At 40.5% G+C, this 27,694-nt stretch overlaps 1 protein-coding gene across 2 annotated transcripts in view; it reads right to left on the reverse strand.

Annotated features, from left to right (window-relative positions):
- Positions 1-2,753: 2,753 nt before the first annotated feature.
- The window catches only part of LOC144723492 (A-kinase anchor protein 6-like), a 31,410-nt gene continuing 6,469 nt past the window's right edge, over positions 2,754-27,694 (reverse strand). For both annotated transcript variants that reach the window (XM_078602287.1, XM_078602288.1), the window contains exons 3-8: positions 24,376-24,624; positions 19,331-21,418; positions 17,471-17,593; positions 14,656-14,752; positions 13,314-13,492; positions 2,754-6,650 (exon numbers count right to left, since the gene is read on the reverse strand). In XM_078602287.1, coding sequence (XP_078458413.1) covers positions 6,630-6,650; positions 13,314-13,492; positions 14,656-14,752; positions 17,471-17,593; positions 19,331-21,418; positions 24,376-24,624 — 2,757 coding nt within the window. In that variant the 3' untranslated portion in view covers positions 2,754-6,629. The remainder of the gene's footprint in view (positions 6,651-13,313; positions 13,493-14,655; positions 14,753-17,470; positions 17,594-19,330; positions 21,419-24,375; positions 24,625-27,694) is intronic.

Below are 27,694 nucleotides of genomic sequence, written 5' to 3' on the forward strand. Positions count from 1 at the left end.
ACTGTTTGTACACATCGACGATTCTGAAGGCGTGTTTAAAATTTTTTTTTGAAATGTACGCCTGATACGGATTTATTTATTTAACCATTTATCATGTAAAATGCCTTTACACTTTTGTTTGGGGCAATGCTATCACACTTCACATCTGCCAATTGTACAATGTAACAAATGTACGGCGGAAGACTTCAGCAGTAGGCGATTGTGCCCTCTGCACAGTGGCCTAATGCATATTGAAAGGGCGTGACTCAGCACCACCAAAGGCAAAACATATATTAAAGTAAAACTACGTCCACCACTACTACCACCAACACTCCCACCCACCTCCCAAAAAAAAAGCGTGCGCCGTTTCCCGAAGCGCTCACATGACAAAGGTGTTCAAGAAGGGGCGGGCTACATAGCGGCAAGCGTCGGTCTTCCAGCCCCACCAATCGGCGCTCCCCCCGTAATCTCGGCTGGGACGTGTCGGTCTGGACGCAAGGGACGAGGCGAGAGCGCAACACGCGGGCACGTGGCACGCGCGCGCGCGCGTCAAACAAACGCAGTCTCTCACTGCGTCAACAAACAGCGAGAGGCAAGCACGCAAAGTGTGCAAAAGCAAGCCAAGAGACTGCAATGATTTTTTTTTAAATTGATTCATAATTAAATTATTCATGGAGGTTACATGTTCTTGCTGAGATGACAAGTAAATTTAGAATGCAGATTTTTTTTTTGTCAAAGAGCAGATCTAAGCCGCCTTTGAATCCATACCAAGTACACATCAATTATAACGTAACTTCTATTTCTGCAGAGAAGTCAATACATTTCATCCTTAGAAAGAAGCTGCCCTCAAATATAGCAGAAACATAAAACGTATATGGGAATCTGTGGAGGCATAAACACTTTGATGTGCAACATGTTAGATTATTTACGTATATACAATGCTTGTGATATATTGTGTAAGATTGATTTACAGCCATTTCACGATCCACTGCTGGATGAAGGCCTCCCCATCCTGTGTCAGTCATGGGGTTATTTGACCATTTTTTATCATGCTGGTCAGTACAATCTTGATTTGAAGCTTTCGTGACTGCAGGAATCCATACGCTTGGTTCTTTCGGTAAAGTCACGTAGGTAGAAATAAAATAAAATAAATCACGTTTCGAACGCAACACAAGCGCCCGTCATCAGGTGATTCTGATATCACTCACATATGTTAGCCATGGCTCGGAATCAAACTTAGGGTGCCAGGTTCGTTGTGCTGTACGCTAAACCACTGTGTCACTGCTTCTCTGATGACCAGCACAGAGGGAGATCTTCATCCAGCAGTGGATGAACACGGGGCTATAAACTTTTTTTTAATTCGTTCAATTTGACTCCACCGAAATTGTGTAATTGCTGTAATGGCGACCCAAACCTCAAGACTTTGTAAACACGATATTGCTCTCAGCAGAATGAAAAAAAAACTCAGCTGACAACCACAGAGGATGGCATCTAATTTGTTTATGATGCACATATACAGAGGATGACTTAGAATTTGTTTATGATGCAGATTTCAGATTGTCTTGGGGTGTTTACTATTTTGTAGAAAAGTTGCAAGAACTCATGCAGAGACAATCTTTGTGGACGAGTGGTCTGACAGACCAGTCACCGTTTCTGGCCCGATTCTTTAATCTACGCCTGTCTAACCGCATAATAAAGATTTCCCCAAGGACACCTGACACATCAAATTACTCTTCATTAAGTAGAAACGTGGATATTTTTTTTTATTTCCCTTGCAGGGTTTTACGTGGACAACTTCACTCTCCCCACTCAGTGCCGTACTCGCAGTTCGCCGTCCCGTCACAACAGAAATGCACGCAAGGAACGTGAACAGCTAATTTAATAAAAGTTAACCTTTCATGCCGTATGCAAAAAAAAGAGCCAGATATTATTTGTTAGCCAGTGATATTAAATATCATGCCGAAACAATTTTATACAGTATTATTAACAATGCCGAACCTAACTCTCGCGCAGCAAAACCGATGTTTGCAAGCTGCCACAATTGTCACGGTTGGCTACGTACAGCGTGAAAGAAGTTCAACATACATACAAACATGAGTGTACCTGTTCTTGCCGGGGATTGTAAGTCCATCTGTGGTGGCATCATCCCGGCTGCTTGCACACACACGGACCGACTCATTTCTGAGGCGAGTTCCTCCCTTGCCACGCGAGCTCTGAACAGAGAGGGGCAATACATTTCGTAGGAACATCACTGGCCATGTGCAAAGTGGCTGCAAATATGACAATAGGATTAAAAACATGCATTCTGTGCAGTGTATGTTTGTAGAACTTTTCGCACCGTACTTAGTCAACCGTGTTCATTTGAGGTGTCGGGGAAGGAAATCTAAAACACACAAAACAGTCTAAAAAAATTAGTGTTCAATCTCCATTATTTGAAAGTGCATAGCTCCAGTGGATTCCTAATATCAGAAGAACGTTCCAGACGGCTGCAGAAGCGCATCCGAAAGGGCGAAATGCAGTGACCGCCTTTGTTCAGTGGCTAGCCAAAAGCCACTGCGAGGATGACCAGAATTCGCGTGAAGGTTACTCCTTGCATGTCGCCCAGGGTGTTTACTGTTTAAATCTGTGACAATGTATGGATAACACATGAAATTAATCCCCCCCCTCCCCCTTCTTCCAAATCCCGAGAAATATATATTAAGTGATCAGGCTATCAAGCTTTAAGTGTCCATTGTTGTACCGTAGCTATAAAATAAAACACGACGAAATGTTAATAGGTTTCAATATTTAATGGTATTAAAAACAATTACACACAGAAGTTGTTATTTTGACCTGTTTCCGTTTTTACAATTCCAGTAGGTAGTTTTTCGGCAAAAACATTTTGAACACAAATTACAGCAAAAGCAAGTTAATACAATTTCTTCAACGATAATATACAATACACCAACAGGCCCTTTAATTAATATAAAATAAGATAGTTTCACACAAAAGTACAAACATGTGCTTGGTCTCAAATGACACTCCATTACACCGATGTGACTACCATTTCTATTCTTGAAAGGGAATGATGGGAAAAGCTTTTATTAGATGGCATTTTATTTGAAGGCAAAAAATGTGATACAATTCATCTGAGGTTTCTGCATTCCACTGCATTCTTAAGAACCACGTGGTGAGTAAAGACACCTTGGTACACCACACACAGCCACAAGCACCCGCCCCCGCTCATTATTTTAACGTTTTGATTTACCAGCTCCAAGCTTTTTTTTAGGTGAAAAGACCAATGTCTTTTGTCCGTTTCTCTTAAGGCACAGGCCGCTGGATTATAAAGCGGGAATGTCTCCTCGGTGGCGGCACACAATTGAAGCGGTAAACCAAAAAGTGAATTAAGACCATTTGTGTGCGCTTCTAATTAGGCTGTCAGAACTGCTCGCTCGCTTTCTGGCAATCACCCGGTGATCTTCTCTATTGATGCAATACGCTATATTGTATCAGTGCCTTTCAAAGAAAGAAAAGTCGATCAATTCATCCACGACTCCGGCTGAAACAATATTGTGCCCTAAACATATCGATTCCACTTGCTTTGCATTAATTGATGGTCTAAACATCTGAATTAACCTTGAAAAGTAAGCCCTTACACAGCTGTTAATTGGTTTCAGCCAATCAATAATTCTTTTTCCCCAGAATTTTAATGTGGGCCCTTCTTTCTTTGCATATCCCAACCTGTTCTTGCTGTGCCCTCTGCTGCTGGCAAATTAGTAGTGCTTGAATAAACACCAGCAACAGCTGCCTACATCTGTTGTCCATCTCTTTCCAGAGTAAATACCTTGTTCACTATCAGAAAAGCACTAAAGTTAATCGATTGAAATACACCGTGGCATATCATATTTATAATGAAAACTGCATGCGTGTTCAGAGGACACGCCATAAAAGTGAAATACTACTTTGAGCATACCTTTTCAATGTCCAATTGTGCAGCAAAGTGATCGGCTTCTCGTCTGCTTTATACTACGCAGCTGTAGCTAATACAAGCAATGAACACGGTGGGAATCAAGTCTAGACTAACATCACGGAATATTAATATGCTATTCATAGCCGTGGACTGCACTCAATGACGAATTAATCATTGTACTGTTCCCCCCCCCCCAAAACCTTTTTTATATTACGAAGCTTGGCTTGGGAAACAAATAAATAATTTTGCAATGATTAGGTCACGCGCATTGAATTATTGATATCTGTTTGCTACCCGAATGCATTTAATTAGAGCAAACGTTCGGTTAATGCATTCAAATGCTGGTTGCTTGCCCTTTATGTGTAGCTTCTTGTGCAAACATGCTTGAAGGCAATGCAGAAGTGACCTGCATACTAACAAAGTTGGTAGGCTAAAGAAGCACATTGATTTTGCTCCATCCTTCATGTAAGCATTTGACCTTCACTTCAGATTGACCTATGCAAGGTACTTTAATAATGGCAATAAAAACATTGGTTTTACACAATATTTGCAGTTTAACATGGTGTATACTGAAAGATATGATGGTATGTGAAGAGAAAAAAAATTCCCATCAGTGAAAGATATATCAGCCAAACTTTAAAGATTCTTAAAAATACTCAAATATATCGAAAGCTATAAACACAATGTCTGATGTGAACATTTGTGCACATAACGCAGAGCGTGCACACAATTTGCAGAACATATCAATGTTAAATTAGTAACATTCATTATATATAATATTGGCGTGTGCAATTACTCTGGATAAAGTCTGTACTAAAAAAGAAAAATCTAATCATTTAAAATACAAACCAACCCCGAAATTCTTCTTGGTCTATAACCCTTATCTTCATCAAAATTTACCCAATATATTTTATCTGAATTAAATAATTAAGCAAACATGTTTAATCTGTATGCAAGCTTGCTAAAATATTCCTGAAGATGTAATACTATTTGTTGTATACATAACTTACTTCATAAGTATTTAACACGTTATTTGATTTTATCTTTCTGAAAATAGTAATTTGTTTGCGTGCCGCACATTTGTAAATATACGTAAAAATGTTTAATCTCTATGTACACAAGTTGAATTTTACAACAACAACAAAACACAACCTAACGTGGTATCGAGCGATATTTCCATTGCAATTGTTTGACGCATCATTCATCCAGTTAAAATAAAAGCGTGCAGCAGGCACAATGTAAACAGGAGTAATGCACGTCAATTTTGCTGTTGTGCGAATCTCTGAAATATTTTTTCTAAAGTTGACCGACAAACAAATGCAAACCAATTAGAAACAAGTCTCTTGTGCATAATAAGTGCCTGTGTGACCCATTACTTTACGTCTAAGAACTTTTTCAGGATATTTAATGCACACATCTCATTCAATGCCGCAATGGAAACATAGCATTCGATGATGCTTCTTAAAAAATCACCTTCATCTGTCGGGGGGGAATGTATAGCCACACTTAACAACAATTTCATACAGGCACAAACATTGCATTCACTTTTTTCGTGCAAATAGCTTCCTTCATCCATACATAATAACGTTTGCCAATTCATTTGCACAATTGCTGCATTTAAATGCTCCGCACGTATTTTTTTATGTTCTTGCGAAATATAGGGGACTAACCACAACCGTCGAACAACAATATAATATACAGATACAAATCAAAAAGCCAAGATTACCCCCCAAATGCTCACTTTCTGTTGTGCGTTGTAGCCACACAACTTCGGGGTGTTGACTGCGCGGTTGGCCGTCTGTTCACTGCTTGACAGTGGGAACTCTCCCACTCACGTGGAGCCGGAATGAAACCCAGTGCACTGTGACGCATTTGTCTTGCACGGACTACTGTGAGTGTAATGGATTTTGAGGGCGATTTAGGCGTCGCCGGTAGAGGTCTGCTCCGCCATAAAAAAAAGTTTTGCTTTTTCCGCAATGTCAACAGCGATATGTGTGCGCGTGAGAAAAAGTTTCAATGGATTTTTTTTAAACCGGAACTTTATTTTTACATCTTTGTATCACTGCGAATATAAAAAAGTTCCAGCTTTAAAAAAAAAAACTTGCATTTAGTATTTTAAAAAAACGCATGCAGGATGACAAGAGGATATTGTTTTCAGCAAGTGTAGTGCTGTAAAATCTGGATAATTAAAATGTAATCAAGTCAAGATCACTGCTCAAAGCAAGCATTTACTTGCGGTTCAATTAATTTATGCAATTAACTTTAATATAAACTGTAATTAAGGTGGCGCAAATTAAATTGTTTACAGCCAGTATCATGTAGGGACAATCTTCCAGGCTCCAGTGGATAAATCAACAGAACTCTAACATCAATGGCAAACATTAATTACAGAGCACTTCAAACGATCATGCAGTTTTCCAGTTTAATATGCAATACCTTTAAATGAACTCTGTCTTACATCAAAGTGGCGATCCGGCAATGTATCAAATGATTTAACTTACGCTAGGTACAGAAGCAGCTCTTTAATGTTTATATCCATGAAAGCAGGCTTTTTTCATAATCTGATGAAATCATCTCTCTACGTGTTTCATCTCTACTGGGAAATAATTGCTTTTTTTTTCTTGCCATGTGTTGTAAACAGGGCATGCGTTGATATCAGCGTCTTGATCAATAATTAGTTTCTTCTGGTCAAAGAATGGCGTCATTCGCTTAGAAATCCAACCTGGTGACAGCAGGCGGGAGAGAGACACGACTTTGTTAATGATCATGTTTGTCAATGAATGCAACATGAACACTTTCGTAGATGTTTTGTGTTATTGTTATGCTGGTATAACATGGGGATTATGTTTTTATCACGTTTTCTGCCAGTATTGAATCACATCAGAACATTTCACGGCAGATCCGACGATCTCCTGTACCAAAGGAAATGTAAGAATATCCCACACCGTGCAACTGCGGTAAGCAATTCCAAACCATATAATATGGCACTGCCCCTTCGATCGTTTGCAGGCAGCGATTCAGATATTCACTAGACTACCCCTAAAGCGATAACCGCTGGTTCACCACTCACCAGCCTCGACGTGAAAACATAACTCCACACCGCATGAAAGAGAAACATGGCATAAGTTGTGCCTCCGAGGTACATGTGCAAACTCTCTGATATCTTTTTCTCGGGAGTCATTTTATATCAGAAGGACAAACACTGACGAGATCGTGAACACATTTTTCCAAGTTTATTAACCAACTGGGATCGCAAGTCTGCTTTTCTATTTTATTATCACTACTGATCACTGGGCGCAGGGTCCGGTTACCACTGCTCAGAGTTCCATGTCTCGCAATATTTCCTGTTAATTGAAGAAACGCAGATTAGTAGTGGCTATTTGTCTACATTGAGTATTTATCTTGATCAGCCAATCACCAATGAGCTCTTTGTCCAATCAATCAATCACCTAAAGCCACCCTTGTATGAATTAATATCGATTTATAATGTACATTTCAAAAACAACTCTCAAATACCAATTTCAGATCCTAATGTAACGTGTGATTTATGTTTCTCAGGTATATTACAGCCTGATTAGGTTTTCAAACCGAATTCCAATTCTCTGTTCAGTCCTAAGACGTGAAAAGGGGGCAACATTAGCATTGTGCATGTGGAGTTTGTGTTTAAATGTGGTAATATTGTGCTGTATGCCTGAAAGTACAATATTAAATGACAAAATAATTACATAAATCATGCCATTAGCTTCCTGGCTGGCATCTGCTTGCAACTTTTTTTGTTTTAATTTAAGCCTTAAAGTTACTGTTTGCCAGGTGAAAGTATTGTTACTTGTAAATAATAGAATGCCACGACACCGCCTTTAATGTTTTCGCGCTGAGCTTTTATCGGCATCTTGAGAATATGCACACCCGCTCGCCATATGAGCAATTGCATTGCTTTGCATATCGGAAGCTTCCAGTCGTACGCTGAAATCAATGTGACATGTGCCGTTTTATGTACAAATAACCAAAACGTGGATTCTACATGACAGAAAGCACTACTTTGAGCTTGTTGGAGATTAAAAATAATTAATGCTGTAATGAAAAGCTAACATCTGCCACAGTAATTAGTTTTGCTGACGGTCAGAACGGCACTCTTGGGTAATGGCTACTAATAAACCGCATGCACTGCAGCCTGAAAATAAACAGCCTGTAACGATTTTCCGGTTTCAAGGTTACAGTACACTAGCATTAGGTGGGAACACAAGGGTAGATTTAACCCTTTCAAACATCAACGTCCAAGACGCGGGCATGAGATTAAATTATGACAGATTAGATATGTTTTTGTCCAAATCTTAAGTTGCAAGTGTGTGTGTGTGTGCATTTTTTTCTATCGCACTGCGTGCCAGATAACATCACTTTGGCAAAGGGCCAGTGAGCAGCAGTTATACTTTTCTTGATTTAACCTGTTTTGACAGAATATGCGATTAGTTTTCAGATACCCAATATGGAACACTTCACACTGATTTTCCCCCAAAGGTAATATTGTCGATATTATCCGGGTAAAGAAAAGTTGGCCACGGAACGAAAAAAAGCTTCAGTTGGCATATCCTAAGTTAAGCAATTAGTATGACTAGTCTTGCAATCCACTCATATTTAGAGCCCTTATACATACAAATTGTATTATATATATGCAGTATTTGATTATTTTAATATCACATTCCCCATTTTACGTAACCAAAAGTCTACCTCAAAAACATAGAAGTGGCTGTGGCTCAGGCAGCGAATCTCCTGGCAGAGCCATGATTCAGCACTGGTTAGATCCGATGTTTAGATCCAGGAAGCCACTCACGGTTGAACCGCATTCTCAAATATAGCCAGTTGATGGTCTCACCCTGGTGCCCAATGAATGCATGCACATGTAAAACAAACATGTCGAATATGGTTTTTCATCAAAGGTTGGCCAGGTCACTCATTCGCCTGTAACATTTGAGATCCTGCGTTCAAATTCAGGTCCCAGCTTGTGCTTAAACAGAGTTCTCAAGTGTAGTGACTTGATAGTTTCAGGATTCACCAATAACCGCACAACAATTAGTTTTTCATGAATATTGGAAACATTATAACTATTAAAACATATATCAGTTTGATTGCCATGCGACATTTCCCTGTGCATTGCCTTTCGTGTGAAAATAAGATATCAGAAGTAGTTATACAATATGAGAATAGGTGTTCCCCTTTTTTCTAGCAACAAAACAGGTGTTAACCTTTAACAAGGAATCATGTCTGCATTAACCACAATACTTGTGGTCAGAACGCAAAAAAAATACTCTGATAATATATGCATTGTCTTTGAAACTGATTGGTCCACACCAGAGACAGCTTTCTTTTGAGCCTAGTCTCAAAACGGTGTTAGACCAGAGGACGCCAAGAGGCGTACACAGCACAAAGACAAGCACTCTCAGAGTAATAAAAGCTCGGGGTGAGCAGCTACATCATTGGGACCTCCTTTGCCAGTACCAAAATATGAGAATAGGTTTTCCCCTTTTTTCTGGCAACAAAACAGGTGTTAGTTCTACAATACTCCTTCTGTGGACCATTCCATAACTCAGGTTAATGCACTGCTCTGCAAGCATTCCGAATGGATACTTATGACAACTGGAATACAATTAGAGAAAAAAATGGTTCACTTAATTTGGCAGACTAACTCTGAGAACATTAAAATCAGCTTGCCACAAGTCAAACACCATTTGCAAGCCATATAATAAGTACGCCTCCTGTGCGGTTGAAGATTATTGCTCAGGAGACTTCTGAAGTTATTACGTGATGTCACCTTCCAGGGTCATCCCCTATGCCACATGGTGCACTGCTCGCGATGAAAGTTTCACACAGAAATGTCCTAGCATCGTGTCCTGGATGTCGACGCCACACTTGGAATATAATTGGGAGAAAAAGCTAAAAAGTTAAATTGTATTAAGATGACCCACAAATGCAAGCTCTGAATGTTCAAGAGCTTTCAAGAAAGAGATTTAAAAAAAGAATAAATAAAAGTTCTCCAAGTAAATGAGTTGGAGTAGCAAATTGTTCAGTTCTATACAATTCCCACAATCGTCTACTTTGTGCATTACAACAGTCACATAATCCATTTTCATCTGGTGGAGCTTGGCACTTAAGAGACCAGAGGGATTCAGTGAACCACTGCATCTTCGACAATTCATGGTCCTGCTCCGAATTCAGAGAGCAAAGGACTTCCGTGGCAATCACATCTGGATTCACGATCGCAATAGATTTCTCGCCATGAAGTTTGCGAAAACATTGACGCAAAATTCTGCTGCACCGGTCAAGTGGCATAAAGAGCTTTCAATGTGGTGCTCGGCATGTGTCACTGCACCCACGTGTAGGCAAAAGGATTGCCGTGCCATTTGGTTTTGAACGAGTACCACTTTGTGAGGAAGTCAACAGGGTTTGTCCTACGGATAAGACTTGCCACCACCATATGACTGTTGAATTTTCACAACTGGCTCAGGGACGTGAACAGGAAAAGAGCACTGCTCCAATACTCATTTGAGCAGGAAATCACTTCGACTTTTGAACATTCACATACTCAGGATAAATCTGCCAAAAATACTGAGTGTTTTTTTTTGCTGATTTGAGGAATTCATGAAATGTGAAATCTGTTCAAATCTATTTGTCCACTTTAAATATAGATGAAATATTATTATTTATACATCTGCATTTTTCCCTGTCTATTATCCTATGAGAAAATTTCAACACAGCAGATACAACTAAGCTGTATCAATATGCTAAATTTAAATATGTAACAAAAAAGCATATGGGCATGAATCAGATAGTTAACTTCAGTAGCCCCAATACCATCAAATTTCAAGGTATAAAACTGAATTACAGAAATGTATGATACAGGCAGCTGGATATCATACAAGACTGATCACAATATGCACATTCACCTTCAGTTGTGAGGATTAATGGGACATGAAGATACATGGTGCAAACAGCGATGCAGTGTAGAAACTTGCATCACTAGCTACCGGTTTATGTTTGCCTGTTGAGCCAGAGCATATATGTGTTATTTATTGTATTTGTGCAGGCCAACAAATGCCACAAAACACATAACAAGCTCCAACATTTAAATACATAGACTATACAGTGAAACGAGCTCTTTATATTTTTAGGAAAGGTTTACAATGACTGCTGCTATTAAGATTGAAGCACAGCTGAGTAATTTCGAGACTTTGTACATTTAAATTGGAGTGAGTGACTCATCGTTTCACGTGGAACAAAGGAGGCTGAAAAATACGACTGAAGATGAGGAAATACAAAAGCCATGTACAACAAGTATTTTGGACAAAAATAATCACCGGACAGACATCACAGGAAAACGTAACAAGAGTATGTACACCGAGGGCAATTATGAATTTAAGCGGACCAGGATGAAAATCATGAAAGAAAGAGGAGAGCGAGCGCAGGATGGAGTGTTTTAGAAAAAATAATGATAACGAAAATCAACATATCAATATGGCAAAAAAATGACTATTTTCAATCAGTGTATATTGCTTGATTTGACATGTGGATCACACACATGGACCAACTAAGAACATGGGGAAAAACTGCTCAAAGAATTATGGAGAGCGGCAGTGGGAATCACACAAATCTATATATATAAAAAAGATAAATTTGTGAATGTGTGTCTGTTCGAAATGTTTAGCATACTTCCCAACTTGCAACAAACTTGAAATTTGGCATGTGGGTATCTTCCAGAAAAAAGTATAAAAATAGACTTTGTATTTTGGGGGGGGGGGAGGGCGCAATAATGGATATATTTTGCACGGCAAGTGAGCGGTGATGTCACATCTGTGATGTCACCCGCATGCGGCAGCGTCACGCAGTGTGCCTGCTGACGTCACGCAGTGTGCCTGCTGACGTCACGCAGTGTGCCCGCTGACGTCACGCATCCCCCCCCCCACCCGCCGCGTGTATTAATCCAAGACAAGAATCCAAGTCTCGGGTGAAGCCGGGCAGTATAAAGCTAGTTAATACATATTAGAACATAGTGACCAATTAGATCATATTGACTATTAAGTAATGTAAGCGGGTTTGAGCAGGACACATTGCTTTGCCAATTGAAAATGTGAGGTAATAGTAGAAAAACGAGCGCAAATGCCCAATAGTTTAACCACTCGGAGCATGGAACAATGACACTAGCTTATCGTCAATAGGCACGATGGAATGTGGCATTGTAGGACAATTGTGAATGCCAACGACGAGGGCATTTATCCAGCAGTGGATTGACCACGGCTGATAATGATTGGTAAATATAACATGTCTCCAAGCTGTACCCGTGGGCAAACCTTGTGCGATATGGCCAGCGCCGATTTTGGGGTCTCCAGCCACCAGGTAATGTTCAGGATCCATCCTCTAGCCTCTGAGTGATCACCGTGCATTTGTGACGGACTGAACTCATAAGAGCACACGATAACAAATGTTCAGACTTACTAGAGGTCATTGATAAATATCTTTTGGTGAACTTAATTGTGTTCAATAACTTATATTAATAACATTAACTCAGCCATTAATGCTTGTGAATCTTTTCTAACAATGTTAGGTGATGGCTTTTGACACCAACAAAATGTGTTATATTAAAGAAATATACCACATTTCCAACAATTTATTACACTAAATCCTTCATATTTGTTTATTTTTATTAACAACATACAATGCAAAAAATGATTACAAGAACAGAAGTTGCACACAATATTAATCTTCAAACATATTCCTTGTGCTGAATACTGGACTTATTCCAAAGACTTGATGTAGACTAATGTACACGTTTTGTTATCTTATCATAACATTTTTTTGACCACAGCAAAACGGCACACTGCTGGGATCTGAGAAGCGCGTGACAGTAAAGGGCGTTGACATTAAGAGTCGGGTAACCTGTATAGTTCCATGCCTCGACGCGGACGCTAGGACAGTTTTTAAAAAGAATCACACCAAGTGAATGCAGCCACTCGCCTTTGGGGAGTGTCACAACGTTTAAAATTGCATCAATTACAAAATAAACGAGAGCGCAAATAAATAAAGAATTTTCCAACGGCACCACGTCCGCCGATACGCCGTGATTGATCCCTTTCATTGCTCTTGCAGTGTCCTACGCGGCAAGGTGCGTGCATGCGACACGAAGGGAATAATCGCAGCTCGCGCTCGCGATGCATGGCGCCCGTCAAAATAAAAGAGAAAGACGCGCCTTTCGGGCAGATGAGCTCGCGTGTGCAGCTGCTGCTGCTGCTACTACATCCCGTAGGTCCACTGGGAGGCTGGGAGAGCAGGGCAGGGTGGGGGGAGGGGGTGGAGGGTGATAGGGATGTTGGGGGATGGTCACTCCCGTGGCGGTTACCTGCGAAGCACCGGCAGCGACGATCTCGAGGCCCCCGCGTTCCGACAGCGCCTCGGCGCCTGTGAGGACGTCACTCTTGATGATTGCGAGGGCGCGCTGCACCCAGCCGTGCTGCCGGCAGATTTGCTGCTGCAGCTGCTGCCACTGGCTCTCGATGCGATCGAGCGTGTCCCTCAGACCTGTGCCGCACACGCATCCGCCCGCCGCGAGCTTATTCACGACGGTCTCTCCCATCATCCGGGAATGCCTCACAAGTGAGACTCATGGCTCACCGTAAAGGACGGTCTCTCCTGCATTTTGGGATGTTTGACCAAGTCCTCAATGGGTGTCTTTTGCTCGTGGCAGGAAACAGTTTTTTTTTGTTATCACGGTTGCCGAGCACAGGCCCAAAAGCCCAAAATGCCAAGCGGCCGGCAACAAACAGCGATATCAAAGGTGTCATAGATTCGAGTTAACGCATTTTCCAAATTGAGCAGGGTCATAAGAACCTGGGAAAAAAAGAAGAGCGGAGGTAATTCCACAGTCGAGCAGTACAAAGGAAGAATTAAAAAAAGAAGTGGCTTGACCTTGCAGTATTGTGGTTAAACACAGTATGGATGAGACAAACTGGTGGGCCTGGAGAAGATTATTTGCAAGTGTGACGAGACAGCACTCAAAACGTTTGAGCAATGGTTCAGCAACCTACTTGCTGTGCTGCTATTTGCCACTTCAGTCCCGTAGGTTGAGTGTCACGCGCATAGTGAGCGATGTGTGATTCACCAATCCCACCTCCGAATCGCAGGATTAAAAATGAGCGTCACACACTTCAAGTGTGCACAGATAACTTTGTTGTTGTTTGCTGATAATTACGTGAGGTCTTTGTTTATCATAAGATATTTATGGCATATGCCACAGCGTTAAAACTAATTATAGCAATGATGAGAAAATGCCCTGTAAGTCTGCCAACGTGTTGCCTGATGGGCCTTTATCAGGAGCAAGCCAGAAACATGAAAGGAAGTCATTAGGCAGACAAATTAACAATGCAGCACCGGTTTCTTCGCTCAAAGCATCCAGTTTGCTCAAGCACTGCTTTTTCAACACTGAAGACAAAGGTATATTTTTTTTAATATGTAAGCATTGTGCTATTGGAATTTTTATTTATTACTGTATTTAGGTACCCTATTTGCTATTGTTTTGAACACACCAGCCATAATTATAAACCGATGCTGAAAAATCTCAGCGTCAAGATTACCAATATTAATTTGGTGTGAGTCCAAGATCAAACATTTATTCTGCAAATGAACGGCGTTGCACCGGTTAACGGACTGTTCTATGATGATTTACAATGGGACAAGACACTCACCAGATTTTTGAGAAACAAGAATTTCCAAAAGTCTCCTGCCTTCTTGTACCACTTCCTCTTTCAAAGCACAATGACTGTCCACGTTGAGTTTGAAGCACTGCAAGAGAACAACATCTGATTTGAGTGTGCGTTATTACAGATTAGCACATGGCTGAACAAGCCTCCAAATATATTTGGTGGGCAACACATTAATACACAGCTTAGTATTATTCAATAAAAACATGAAAAATAATTAGGGCTCACCTTTATCTCACTAAATTAGAAACAGTGCTGCCAGGCCAAACATATTCCCCTCTATTACCCGATTAGTGCGGCTCGGATGCTGAGTGACTGATAACAACAATTCGCAGGCTGTTTAGAAGTTGTAGTAAACCTGATGTCGACGCGGAGTATATGGAAATAAGTTGCAGGCCTTATTTGGGCTACGGGCTGTAGGTTCTCCAGCATTGGATTAGGCTGTCGTCAGTTACAAATGGTTTATCAAATAATGCGTGAAACATAACTTGTAAAGTTAAAGTAAAAAAAAATGTAAATTGGAAAAATGTGGATTAAATAGTGCTTTAGACATATTATTTGGTTATTTCGGTAAAATCAGGTAGACATAAAGATAATAATACAAATTAAGGGAATATAAATAAAAATGATCAAAAATAAATAAAAATAAAAACATTAATGAAAAGTGTAGCCTGGTTCTTAATCGGTGTGAGTGTACTGGCAGTCTATAATGTAGACTGTAGCCTGGTTATTAAGTTTGGTGAGTGTACTGGCAGTCTATAGTGTAGACTGTAGCCATGTTATTAAGATGGGTTAGTGTACTGGCAGTCTATAATGTAGACTGTGGCCTGGTTCTTAACCTCGGTGAGCGTACTGGCAGTCTATAATGTAGACTATAGACTGGTTTTTAAGCTTGGTTCTTTCGGTAAAGTCACGTAGAAGCGAAACAATAAAATGATAAAATTCTCACGACGTTTCGACTGCAACACAAGCAATCATCATCAGCAAGACAATTTTCTTGCTGTGGATTTCACACCTGATGATGATGATTGCTTGTGTTGCAGTCGAAACGTCGTGAGAATTTTATTGTTTTATATTTTTATTATTTTATTGTTTCCCTTCTACGTGACTAAGAATATGAATCCCTGCAGTCACGAAAGCTTTAAATAAAAACATATTCTTGGTTCTTTTAGTAATTCGGTATGTCCGACGATTCGATCCACGTGCTTCTTCAAGGACTGAGATGGCTCCCAACACATGGCGCGAAACGTCGGACATGGTGCCAAACAACACGCGGTACATCCAGAAAACACACTGCAGAACTCTTCGGCACAACCGCAAGAGCAACGCAGTGGGACAAAAGTGTTCGAGCGGTACAATGTTGCCACCTTTTGGTCAATGATTGCATGTACAACCACATGGCTACTGCCCATTTCAATAGCACATAACCAACACAAAACAATGCACACGACAACATAAAACCTTTCTGCCACCCACCTTTAATTTATTTAAATTGTCTACGTTTGAAAATAAAATGAGGGGATCTATATCAACGTACATGTTATAACATCCAGAAGTTAACCTGATGGCAGATTAGTTAATTCAAGAGCGAGTCCGAGGACCGTCAACCCACATTTATAATTGCCGAAGGTAACCTCTAACAGCAGAGGGCAGCAGTGCACCAAGACGTTATTTTATTATCATGTATTATTCTTGTTTACCCAGAAATGCCTCCGAGTAGGGCTGAACGATTAATCGATTTCAAATCGAAATCGCAATTTTAAACAATGCGATTAGCAAATCGAAAAGGCTGCGATTTTTTGCGATCTGAAAAGTCCTATTATTTTCTTATTGGAATTGTTTAATTTGTTATTATAACTTTATTTAAACATTGACGTTAAGCTTTCGTGACTGCAGGAATTCAGATTCTTTGGGTCTTTCGGTAAAGTCACGTAGATAGGTTCAAAGAAAATAACAAAAAACTACGTTTCGATCGCAACACAAGCGTTCGTCATCATTGTTATTTTTGTTATTTTCTTTGAACCTATCTACGTGACTTTACCTAAAGACCCAAAGAACAACTTTATTTAACTTAACAATTATTCTATGTTTGATTGTTCTATTTCAATGGAAACATTTTTATAAATACATGTTCTCATCCTTGCATTCGAATATATAGAGCAATTCATATTTTGATGGTATCATGTGGTAATGCTCCATCACATGTTTTAAATCTATTACACAGTGAATATTGAACTGAGGCTTGACTTAACAAAAATTTAATCGTAAATCAAACCGCAATGTCAGAAAAATCGCAATTAGATATTTTCCCCAAATGGTTCAGCCCTACCTCAGAGTCTGCTGACCCTTTTTCCAGGTGTCCAATGAGGGTCATTTTACAAATTTGGAGCATGACGCCGGCACACAACAGTCGTTACTTTGGCGAATTACATCATGGGGAACTTTAATGGTCACTATAAAGCGGATGGGGTGCATTTTTACGGCCAATAACACCCGCAGGGATATCCATCAATAATAATAAAAAGAGTGTTCGGAACCAAGGTGGGGAGCAGCAGTGGCCAGTGGTTTACGCACTGCACTGTGAACCCGGCTGCCTGAATTCCATACCCACCCAGCCATGGCCAACATCATCCACAGGTCCTGTTGTTCCTACCAACCCTTCACCAATCCACACGGCCAGCATAGTGAAGTACGGTCAAACAATGGGATGGAGAGGCATTCTTCGAACAGTGGATTAACAAAGCTGTAAATGATGTATACATATAATTACAATTATTGTTAATTAGGTACTAAGACTGACCAGGTGGGTTTCCAGGTAGACCTTCAGGTTGTCTATTTCTGCCTTTGGGGGTGTCCAGTTTTCGGTTGTCTCCATGGCATCGTACAGCCAGTCAATCAGCACATCAAGCTTCTTTACAAACATCTAAACAAGAAAAAAATAGCATCACGAGTCAACATTAATTTAATTGTCATTTTTCAATTAGTGTGCAGGAGCTGTATTGTGGTTTGTTGTCCTTCCCCTGCACCTCCGATTAACATTGTTAGCTACTTACGGTGTGAAAGAAGTTCAACATACATACAGACAGATGGATTTTTGTATCGTAAGATCGGAATCAGAATCTTTATTTATCCTGGAGATCATGAGAGATAGCAATGGCTTCATCAGGCAGTGGATACATCGTGGTGGATTATGATGACAACACTACAGACCAGCTTTGACAGTGCCTTTGGTGCATTCCCACCACTGTGACCTTTTACCCAGCAAGGTGACTGTGTACACAGTGGTGTATAATTGTACTATTTTTGGTTCAAGTTAAAAGTGGATTGACTGCCCCCCCTCCACAACCTTGCCCCTTACCCAACGGCACTGCTAGTGGAGACAAAGGTACGTCTCGTGCATTGGAAATGCCTGAATGCCAAACAGAGAACACGTGTTTGCCCCATCTCAGGTCAGCTCACACCCTCTCAAAAATACAAACTGGCATCGTAGGAATTGTTTTATTTGTACGGCGATTTATTATGTAATGCTGATGGTTCGACTCGTTTTGGGTCTCGATTTTTAAGCAGAATGAAACATGGTTCAATACATAATTAATATTATACGAGCAAAATATTTGACAGAAAACTCATTTATTTTAACATATCTTTGATCAAAACATCAACAAAAACTAAAATACCTCCTGGAGTTGGGTTATTTCTCGCAACGTTATTTAGAAAGATTGAATAGATTACATTGTGATAGGTGTTTACCCTTTCAACTGGTACAAAAACTGACACCTTTATACAAGGCATCATGTTTGCAATAACCACAACACAAGCAGTCAAAATGCAAACAAAAAGAAACTCTGATGATGCCTTGTATAAAGGTGTCAGTTTTTGTACCAGTTGAAAGGGTAAAAACCTATTACTATATTTTGCCACTGGTAAAGGAGGTCTCATAGTGTAGATTACATTGGTTTATTTCCTGTGTAAAATTCGCTAAAAACTGAAAAGCATATTCAGTACGTGCAACCATTAAAGTTCATGCAACATGAAGTGGAGCAAAGTGGTTAGCACAATGTGCCATGTGACTTGGGTTAAATTCCCAGCAACGGTTAACATCAGTGGCAAGTGTTCTATGAACCAGTTGTTGGCCTAAACTTCAACAAACCTCACTGTCTAGCGTGAGCTCAAATGATGTCACAGCATGGGGGTGCCAGCAGTGGATTGAACAGTCAGAAAATTATCTATTTATAATCATCAAATACAATAACAGGCGGCCTTTTTTGTTATCAATTGTTCATGTGTCTTGTTTGACAAATAAATCTCATGTTGAACAAATAACATACTTTCTGCTGGATGAATCGCCATGCTGTTGGTCATGGCGGCTGTGTGATCTCATGTCAGCACGCTGATCAGTGTGGGTTGGTGAAGGGGCAAGTGGGTCCAGGACTTGTTCAGTTTTCCTCGCCACTAATTTTAGCTGCGACCAGGAATTGAACCGAGATCGCTGGGTTCATGGTGCAGTGTTGCCAACCACTGAATAAGAACTCCACCCGAATCAGCTATTTTTCGATTAACTCCAATCAATATCTCTAAAGCTCCCTCTAGTGGAAGACCTTCTGCCAGCAGCGGCAAGAACGAACAATTTCTGGCTTGCACCTTAACTTTATTACCATACCTCGATTTTTTCCCAGATGGCTGTGTTGTTGATCTGGTGCTCAATGTCATCTTGTATCTCCTTGATCAGCTGCGATTGGTGGCGGCCACAGTTCTGCAGGGTGGGAGGCCTCCCCTCGCTGACTGGACTACTCGCGTCACGTGGCTTCCAGCCGGTTTGCTGGACGCTCCGGGCACTTTCACTGCCCAGGTTTTGGTGTTCGTTTAAAGATCCACAGAACCCACCCCCTTGATAACGGCTGGTTGAGAATTGTACAGGTGACATCCCATCAGACATGATATCACAAAGAGGGCCAGATTCCACAGAGTCACACACACTCCGTGGTCTTTCATGTGGTAGAGAAACTGACAGTTTGCTTTGACCCATCTCTTTCTCTTTGTGGCTTGGCCTCAGGTCACCTGCATCCTGACTTCTAATAGAAGAGATGTCTTCAGCAATGCTTCTTGCTGTTCCAAGGTCACCAATGCTCAGAGATGATCTGTACAATGAACTTGTGTCTAACATATCCACCAAGTTCTCCAGATTCTGTGCTACAGCCTCAGCCTCTTTTAACTGGGTGGGCAATGCGAGGTATTCATCAGAGCCATACCAATCGTCCGTCTCTGTAACAGTCCGTTTTTGATTTCTCTTCTTCCCACGGCAGCTCACTGGCATAACTTTAAATGCCGAGATGTGGTCCGGTGACAGGCTTTCCCCTTGAGGTGGTCTTTTGAAACCTTCACCAACATACAAGAGATTTGTAACGTCGTGGGCTGCACCTGCAGCTGTGCAAAAGGTGCGCTCGTGTGATCGGTCATCCCTCAACAATGGTGTGGACAATTGTTGCTTGGTTAATTTGTTACATGTAGGGTTATGATTCTCATAGATTTTTATTTGATGCAAAAGGTCATTCAACTCCTCGGTATCCTCCCGAGTTCGTCCATCTTCGTGGAGTGGATAAGCAAAATCCAGCATCGCTTCATACTCCATGTCTAAAAAGTAACGACTCGACGATAGTGGCAGTCTATTACTAAAAGAATCAATTGTTTCTGGAGCAGATAAAACAGACTGCATTGAACTTGCTTTGGTTCCATGAAACCTTCGAAACGAACTTTCACCAGCCGGTAATAAATTATTCATATTTACAGACTTGCTTCTACGCAGGCGTGAGTTTGAAGTGGCCAGCTCTGCCCTATAATGTAAAAAGCTTCTCAGATCCTTCAAACTTCCATTGAACATTTGGGAATGACCTCTTCGATGCATTGATGAATGAATTGAACCGAGATGAACAGGAGAATAAGTATATTCTTCTCCTTCATCCACTTCAACCTCATGTCTGTGGTGGTTAACGTGAGAAACTGTGTTCTGTTGTAATGCCCCCAGAGACCTTCGAGAGTTTGAGAAGCCCTGGAACACAGCTTCGTCGAAAAACGCACTTTCATTTGTGTTAACCGAGCTGGAGCCGTCTTGTCCTGCTAGCATGTTTTCTGACAGACCTCTCCTACACTTTGCATTCAGTGAAATGTCAGAGTGAACAATAGCATGCGACTTATAGTCTGTTCCACAATTGTTTGAGTTGCCATCAACAGACATTGAAGCCACATTGCTGGATTGAAACATACTGTCCTCATTGGTGGCCGCTCCATAGAGTTGAGACTCATTTAGCAACGCACTCGTGGTCTTTTGTTCAGGCACAAGTTGATGTGCAGACCTTTCCTGCAAGGTCTCGGTATCAGTCTGTATTCTTTGAACGAGTTGCTCGCTTTGTAATGCTTGAACGACCTGTGAACATTCACCATGATCTTCCTTCTTGTCCTGCTTAGACGGCCAAGGTAGCTCAGAAAATTCCATCCTCAAATCTTTAGAGAAGTGTGTTTCGTATATTTCACGTTTTGTGCTCAAATTGGTTGATGCACGGAGTTGTTTTTCAAAATCTGGATTGCCCTCTCCAGAGCAGGAAGATTGTAACGGAGCCTCAAAAGATTTAAGCAATTCATCCGATGGAACATTATTATAACCAATGGGAAGCTCACTTTTTATAAACAATGTTTCACGTGCTTGTATGGTGTCAATATTACCGATGACTTCCTGGAACACACGTTTCTTATTCTGGAACAGATAAAACACACACCGTTTTATTAATTAATTTTAAATCTACGTAATATTTCATCAACTACATTTTTTTACATTATATAACACATTTTATTAAAAAAACATTGAATGCACCTCTTAGATTTTATTACCATTACATTAGAATACAGGGTGTTTTAAAATGGACCAAATTTCAAAGCAAAGCGATTTCAAATCGGGTCCATCATTTTAAACACCCTGTATAATTATATACAACTTGATGGGGATTGTTAATTTATGCAGTTGTATTTCAACGAACATACTATATAAAGTAGAATACATGTTTTATTTCAATGAAGTCATTATGAAAATGTAATAATTTTCATTACAATCGGAAATATAAAATTCTAATATACATGTATGCCCGAAACCATTTACGTATAGGCTATTTACCCAGTGTGAATATGTAAACGAGAACCACATGTACACTTGTTAATTAAGACATTTTCAAATAAATTCCCTCTGGGCTAACGTGTGAGAAAGTAATGGTTTGGTTTCATGCTATGGCCTCGATTTAGGCGGTCCAATAGGCTCGGTCTCAAGGGAAGATTTATGTGGGATACATCACGTTAATTCTCACTCTTCTGCTATTCCCATTGTAGAAAAGCAGTTAAGTGTATAATGAGGCACCCTAGGAAGGTTTCACGGGTTGAGGCATTACAAGAAAATAATTTCACCAAATCTGAGACAGTGATGACTTGATGACTTTAGCTGGCAACTTAATGCATCCTATACCCAAATTGCTTTTACTTCAAGAAAGTCCTTGACATTCTAACGCATCAGCCCTTCATTCACCATTACTTTAACAATTTCAGATTTTTTTTTATTCGAAAAGATAAACTACTGAAAGTCACGCACTTTCAGATGAATGTATATTTTACATTAATACACTGTTAATCAGATGAAGAAATGTTTCATGCTACATTTTTTCTTTTCAGAAATTGCTGATGAACATTACAGACCCGTAAAGTGCAGATTTTTTATTTATTAGGACCGACCCTGCCATCTGGCAATCGTGGTCACCTGTAGCAACGGGTACTTGGAAGACGCCAAGACACCACACAAGGTAGGGTGTAAACATTTAAAGCCTTTTAGAGTTTAATAACAGATCTGAAATGTGCATTTAAATTTTAGTAATAATAACAAATCCTACAATTTGTTATCGACAAAACATTCTGTTTACCCGAGATTGCGAACATACGATTGACAAATAAACCGGGCAATTAAAGGAGGAAAGGGAGGGGGGGAGATTTACTCATGGTAAAAAAAAAGTGTTTTGTGTGGACAAATTGAACATACGATTACAGGGTGACTTTCCTTATCTTTCACAGCAGGACACAGCCATGCCCATAAAATCCCATCTAAGGGGGCAGCCCTGGGGCACACGGTATTACTGGAGCACAATCTCGCTCTTTAATTGTAAACGCTGCATCTAAAATCTCTCCAGTCGGGGAGACCTCCAGGGTGGCAAAGCTTTTTGAAAAGAGGCCAGCCACCATCGTGACCCCTTTGGTGTGTGTGTGCGTGCCTCCATTGCAGACCTTTATAATGCACACTTTGCAAAAAGTGTGTTTTTCATTTATTAACGTTTGATAAAAAAATATACATCCTATTTCACAGAATTGCACAGCCTACTCAAATGTATTGCTTTTAATTGGGATTTTAGCAAAGCTGGAGATTTTATTGGGTTGGCCGTTCATCCAGCAGTGGATAGATTAAGGCTGATGATGATGTGAAAATTGCTTATTTACAATTTAATGTACAATGTATCAATGATTTTACGAGTCAAGACATTTCATTCGTCTTATCATATCGCGTGAGCACACATGAAGAATGACTGACACACAATCAAAAATGTGGCCATATATAAAAGCATCAGGGCCATTTTTTTACCAAGCAACCAGGCTGCTTATATCCCATGCTGGTAACCAACAGAAAAGCATTTATAAACTCTGCAAACGGACATACATTATAACATTTGTCCAGTTTTACCCATGATACCAAGTAGTCATAATTTCTTACGTAAGTGTGATCTTAAACGATAACCTTTTGTAATACTGTCAGCTATATTTTCCTGCTATTAGGCAATGTTATAGGTGACTATTCTGAGTATTTTTTATATGTGTGTGTGCACCACTGCCATTTTATCCTATTCATTTGTTTGTTTGAAACACCATCTATTCTCAATTCATACCATCACGGCTGATTATACATTCAATGGGGACTGAGATGTAAATCTTTAGGGTCTATTCTGGTTAAATAATATTCAAAACACAACCGATTCATAATCATGACCCTCAATTGTGACAATTTATTGAACCGTCAAGAGGGGAGAATTACTACATTCTTAATTTTCATTTCTGACAAATCTATTTTGCTTTTCGCCAATGTAAAGCCTATCCGAGTCTGATGACTCTCTTTCAGGAGGGTTCTGTCACGTTTTCAGAGTAGGAGGGCGAAGGTTACAATCCAAAATCCTGAGTAATTTGCAGTGGAATTCTTCAAATGTGGGCCATGACGCCGGGCCACTCTTGTGAATGACGTCTGGGGATCTTTGACATCGCCTGTGAAGCTGACTCTGCAGAGTATTTGTTGGTTAATACATAATAACCAGAGCGGCTGCTGGAACGAAACCGTGAAAGTGGTGAACGCACAACTTCTTGGTCAGGTCACTTCCCCAAATGAAGTTACATTAAAAAAAGGGTAAATTAAAGGTAACTGGTGCAGCCCTGCAATTTCTTCTTCAAACTGCTGCAGACAGAAGGATCTCCATTCGAGTGAGCTCTATAACCCCTCCAGGAGGGTATTTCCGCCTACTCTTCCAAGCCATACGTCTCATCTAGACGTTGCGCTGCAACTGGCAGGTCAGAATGTATGGAAAATATACATACATGTACAACGTCAGAAAGGAAAAAAAGAGTGATCAAATGTTTTACATCGTCCCAGTATGCCGTCACCATCGACGCTCGCAGGCTCCGCGCGGCGGGCGGGTGGCGCCCGTTGCTCTCCCGGAGCAGGCGTTCCTGGAGCACCTGGAGCGACACTCGCAGCTGGTGCCAGCGCTGGCCCGCGCGCCGCACGGCTCCCGGCACCGCGCACGCTGGGGAAAGGAGCCTCAGCGGGAACTCGGTCCCCAGCAGGGAGCGCACACACTCCGAGCGGCCCGACACCTCCACGCAAATCTCCTGCCGCGACGAGAGCAAAAGAAAGGTGGAGATTACGGTGAGAATGTGGTAGGCTATTGGCATGGTCCGCTAGCTTGCGCAATGTACAATGGGGTTCTTACAAGATGAACATTGGCGGAGCGGTGGTTAGCAGACGGCACTATGAACTGGAAATCCTGAAGTGGGTGCTTTGTTACATTTTACATTTCTGGCAAATTAAGTTGCAGAATATAGAAAAGGTGCAACCAGCAGTGTATTGACATGGCTGCGAATTACAGTATGTTATGATTTTTTTTTATACAAATAAGACAAGGAAAGCTTCAAAAAAAACCTAAGGGATATTTTACAGTGGGTGTCATGACAACTTTTTTTTGTAATGCTACAGGTTTAGTGCGGCCTGAAGTGTAGTATTAAGTAATACATCTTACAATTACAATTCCTTATAGAGGAAACATACTAATTCCCTGATTACTAATCTCCGTAACAGAGCTTTTTTTGGGTTAGAACGCGTAAATATATAAATGTGTCGTTAAAACCTGCCACCACCCGACACAACCAGTTACGACACATTTATACTTACGCGATCTAACCCAAAAACCTTTAATATGAATATTGGTTGCAAAAACCTACGTGTTAAAATGCTTCAGTAATAAATAATAAGGGAAAATGGTTATTACTCACAAAAAAGTCAAACAATTCAATCCAAAATGAACTACAGTATATGAATTCCTCCTAATGCATTCTATCACAGGCACATCAGGATTTTCATTTTATTATGGCGCCGTTAGCTTCTGCTGTAAATTATGTTTTACCTTAGCATTCAATCAGTTAGATCGTTGAGATTTCTAAGCGTGCTCAGAATATTTTAGCCATGTTTTCATTACGTCAAAGACTGGTCATATATAACAAATAGAAGGATACCCTTCTCAATTAGTTCAGATATTTTATGAAACCATTTAGAGGTCTGACAGTTAAGATACTTGGAACAGCTAACAAAGATTTGATCAGGTATTAAATGAGAAGACAAACCAATTATAGCAACGTCATAAATCCCTCACCTTAAATGATTTGCCTCATTATTAATGATTAAGACATCTGCGCATTTTTTTTCAACAAATAGGATGGAAATTAACATTCGGCAACATGTGATTTGGAGCCGAGACGACAGGATAAGCGTGCTTTTTCCATCACTAGGTCACCCTGTAGGCAAATTATCCTGATCACACCCAATCTCGTCAGATCTCAGAAGGTAAGCCTGGTTCGTACATAGATGGGTGACTGCCTGAGAATACCAGGTGGTATGAACTTGGGTTGAAGTAGCCAGGAAATAACAGTATAACAGTGGATTCTTGAATCTAACTGTGCAGAGCTTTGAGGGTCACCCCACAAATGTGATGGAGTTTCATTGAGTTATCTGGTGAAACATTCACCAGCATAGTTTGCCAAACATCCCAATCCAGCATCCTCTTGAAAACAGTCTTGAGACCGAGTGAGGTTTTACCGAGTATATATATAAAATTATCAATATGAAAAAAAGACTGTTACGTGAGGTTGAAGGTGGTGCCCAAATGCTTGTGCCTGTGCATCTGATTGGTTGTGCTCTTGCAGCCAAAAGTCCAGTGTACACCCAGCTAACACATCAGGGCCAAAATAGAAATCCTCTAAGAGAGCACAAATTACTAATGACAGGCATTGTACAGCAAGGAAGGCAATTATGCAAAATTTTATTTCCCATTGTATTTCAATTACTTTGAAAGCAGGATAGCTTTCATTATAATTGTGCTCATCATAATGGGTTACATGTGATAAAATTCATAACAGTACATCAAATATACCCTCCTTACAAGTTGCACAATGACTCATGAGGGCTGGCCCATGATTTCCCAGGAGAACACATGTTTTATGTTTTTTTACCAAAAACAATCCGATTATGGAGTCATTTCCTGCATAATTTATGAAGGCAAACCCGAACAATGGCACTCAGTTGTATAATCACACTCTGGTTAATGTACACAACTTCGGCAAAGCAAGAGTGCCTGGGAATAAAGCTTGTCTAATATCTCTTGATGTAAACTACGACTTACCCCAATGCATGTTTATTACCATAAACTGCATGTGACTATTGACCCTATCACACAGTAAATGCAATCATCAGAAAGCAAAACGAAAGCAGCTATCCAGCTGAATCAAATAGGAGGCTCAGGTGCCCTATTGTATGTCGAAAACGAGAACGATATCGCGCTAAACGGAAATTGCGGCTTACACTGATTTCCATTGGAACTGTTCATCAAAGACAAATAGCTACAGATTGCATGGAGAATAGCATAAAATCAGTCAACAGTGGCGTATTGAAGGTGATAGACTGATAGTCTTACCTGCACAACTCTATTTCTCTGCGGTCTGTGTTTAACCTTGCCAGCCCCAATGATCGTTTTACTCTTGCTTGTATGGAATGTACAGTTTGAAAAGCCCTTTCAAGCCTTTGCATAGAGACTGCACTGTTGTGGTTACTGGTTACCACCATCGTGTCCTTTGGCATTCAAGCTTGGTTACTTTGGTAATGCAAAATATGATGCGAAAACAATTAGTTTAATAGCATCTATGTAAGATGATACATTTTTGCAGTATATGATCTGCATATGTAGCCGAAGACAGTAATTGAAGGTGGAGTGTTGGCACATTGACCGTCAAACTGCACTGTGAACCCCAGTGACCTTAGTGGATTCCTGGCAATGGCTAACATCAGTGGGGAGTGATATCTGAATCGGTCCTGAGCCCCCTTACTCCACCAACCTGCACTGGTCGGTGTGGTGAAGTATGGTCAAACAACCTCCATGACTGATGCGGGTATGTGGTCTTCCACCAGCAGTGGATTAACAAAGGGCTTTCCTGTACATTATTATATTTTATTCTTAGAATATACCTGGATCAATAATGCTGTTGTCTTCAATGTATCAAGCAAGTTTTATTCTGTATTTAAAGTTGTATATTATTTATTGGAACAAACACTTGCACTGTTATGCTGAAATGTAGTACTTTTTTGGCCAGCAACCCTCAATTCAACTGCCTTCAAGGAAGACCAGTTACACTA

The sequence above is a fragment of the Lampetra planeri genome, chromosome 18 (genome assembly GCF_965212315.1).
Source record: "Lampetra planeri chromosome 18, kcLamPlan1.2.h2, whole genome shotgun sequence".
Classification (NCBI taxonomy): Eukaryota; Metazoa; Chordata; class Hyperoartia; order Petromyzontiformes; family Petromyzontidae; genus Lampetra; species Lampetra planeri.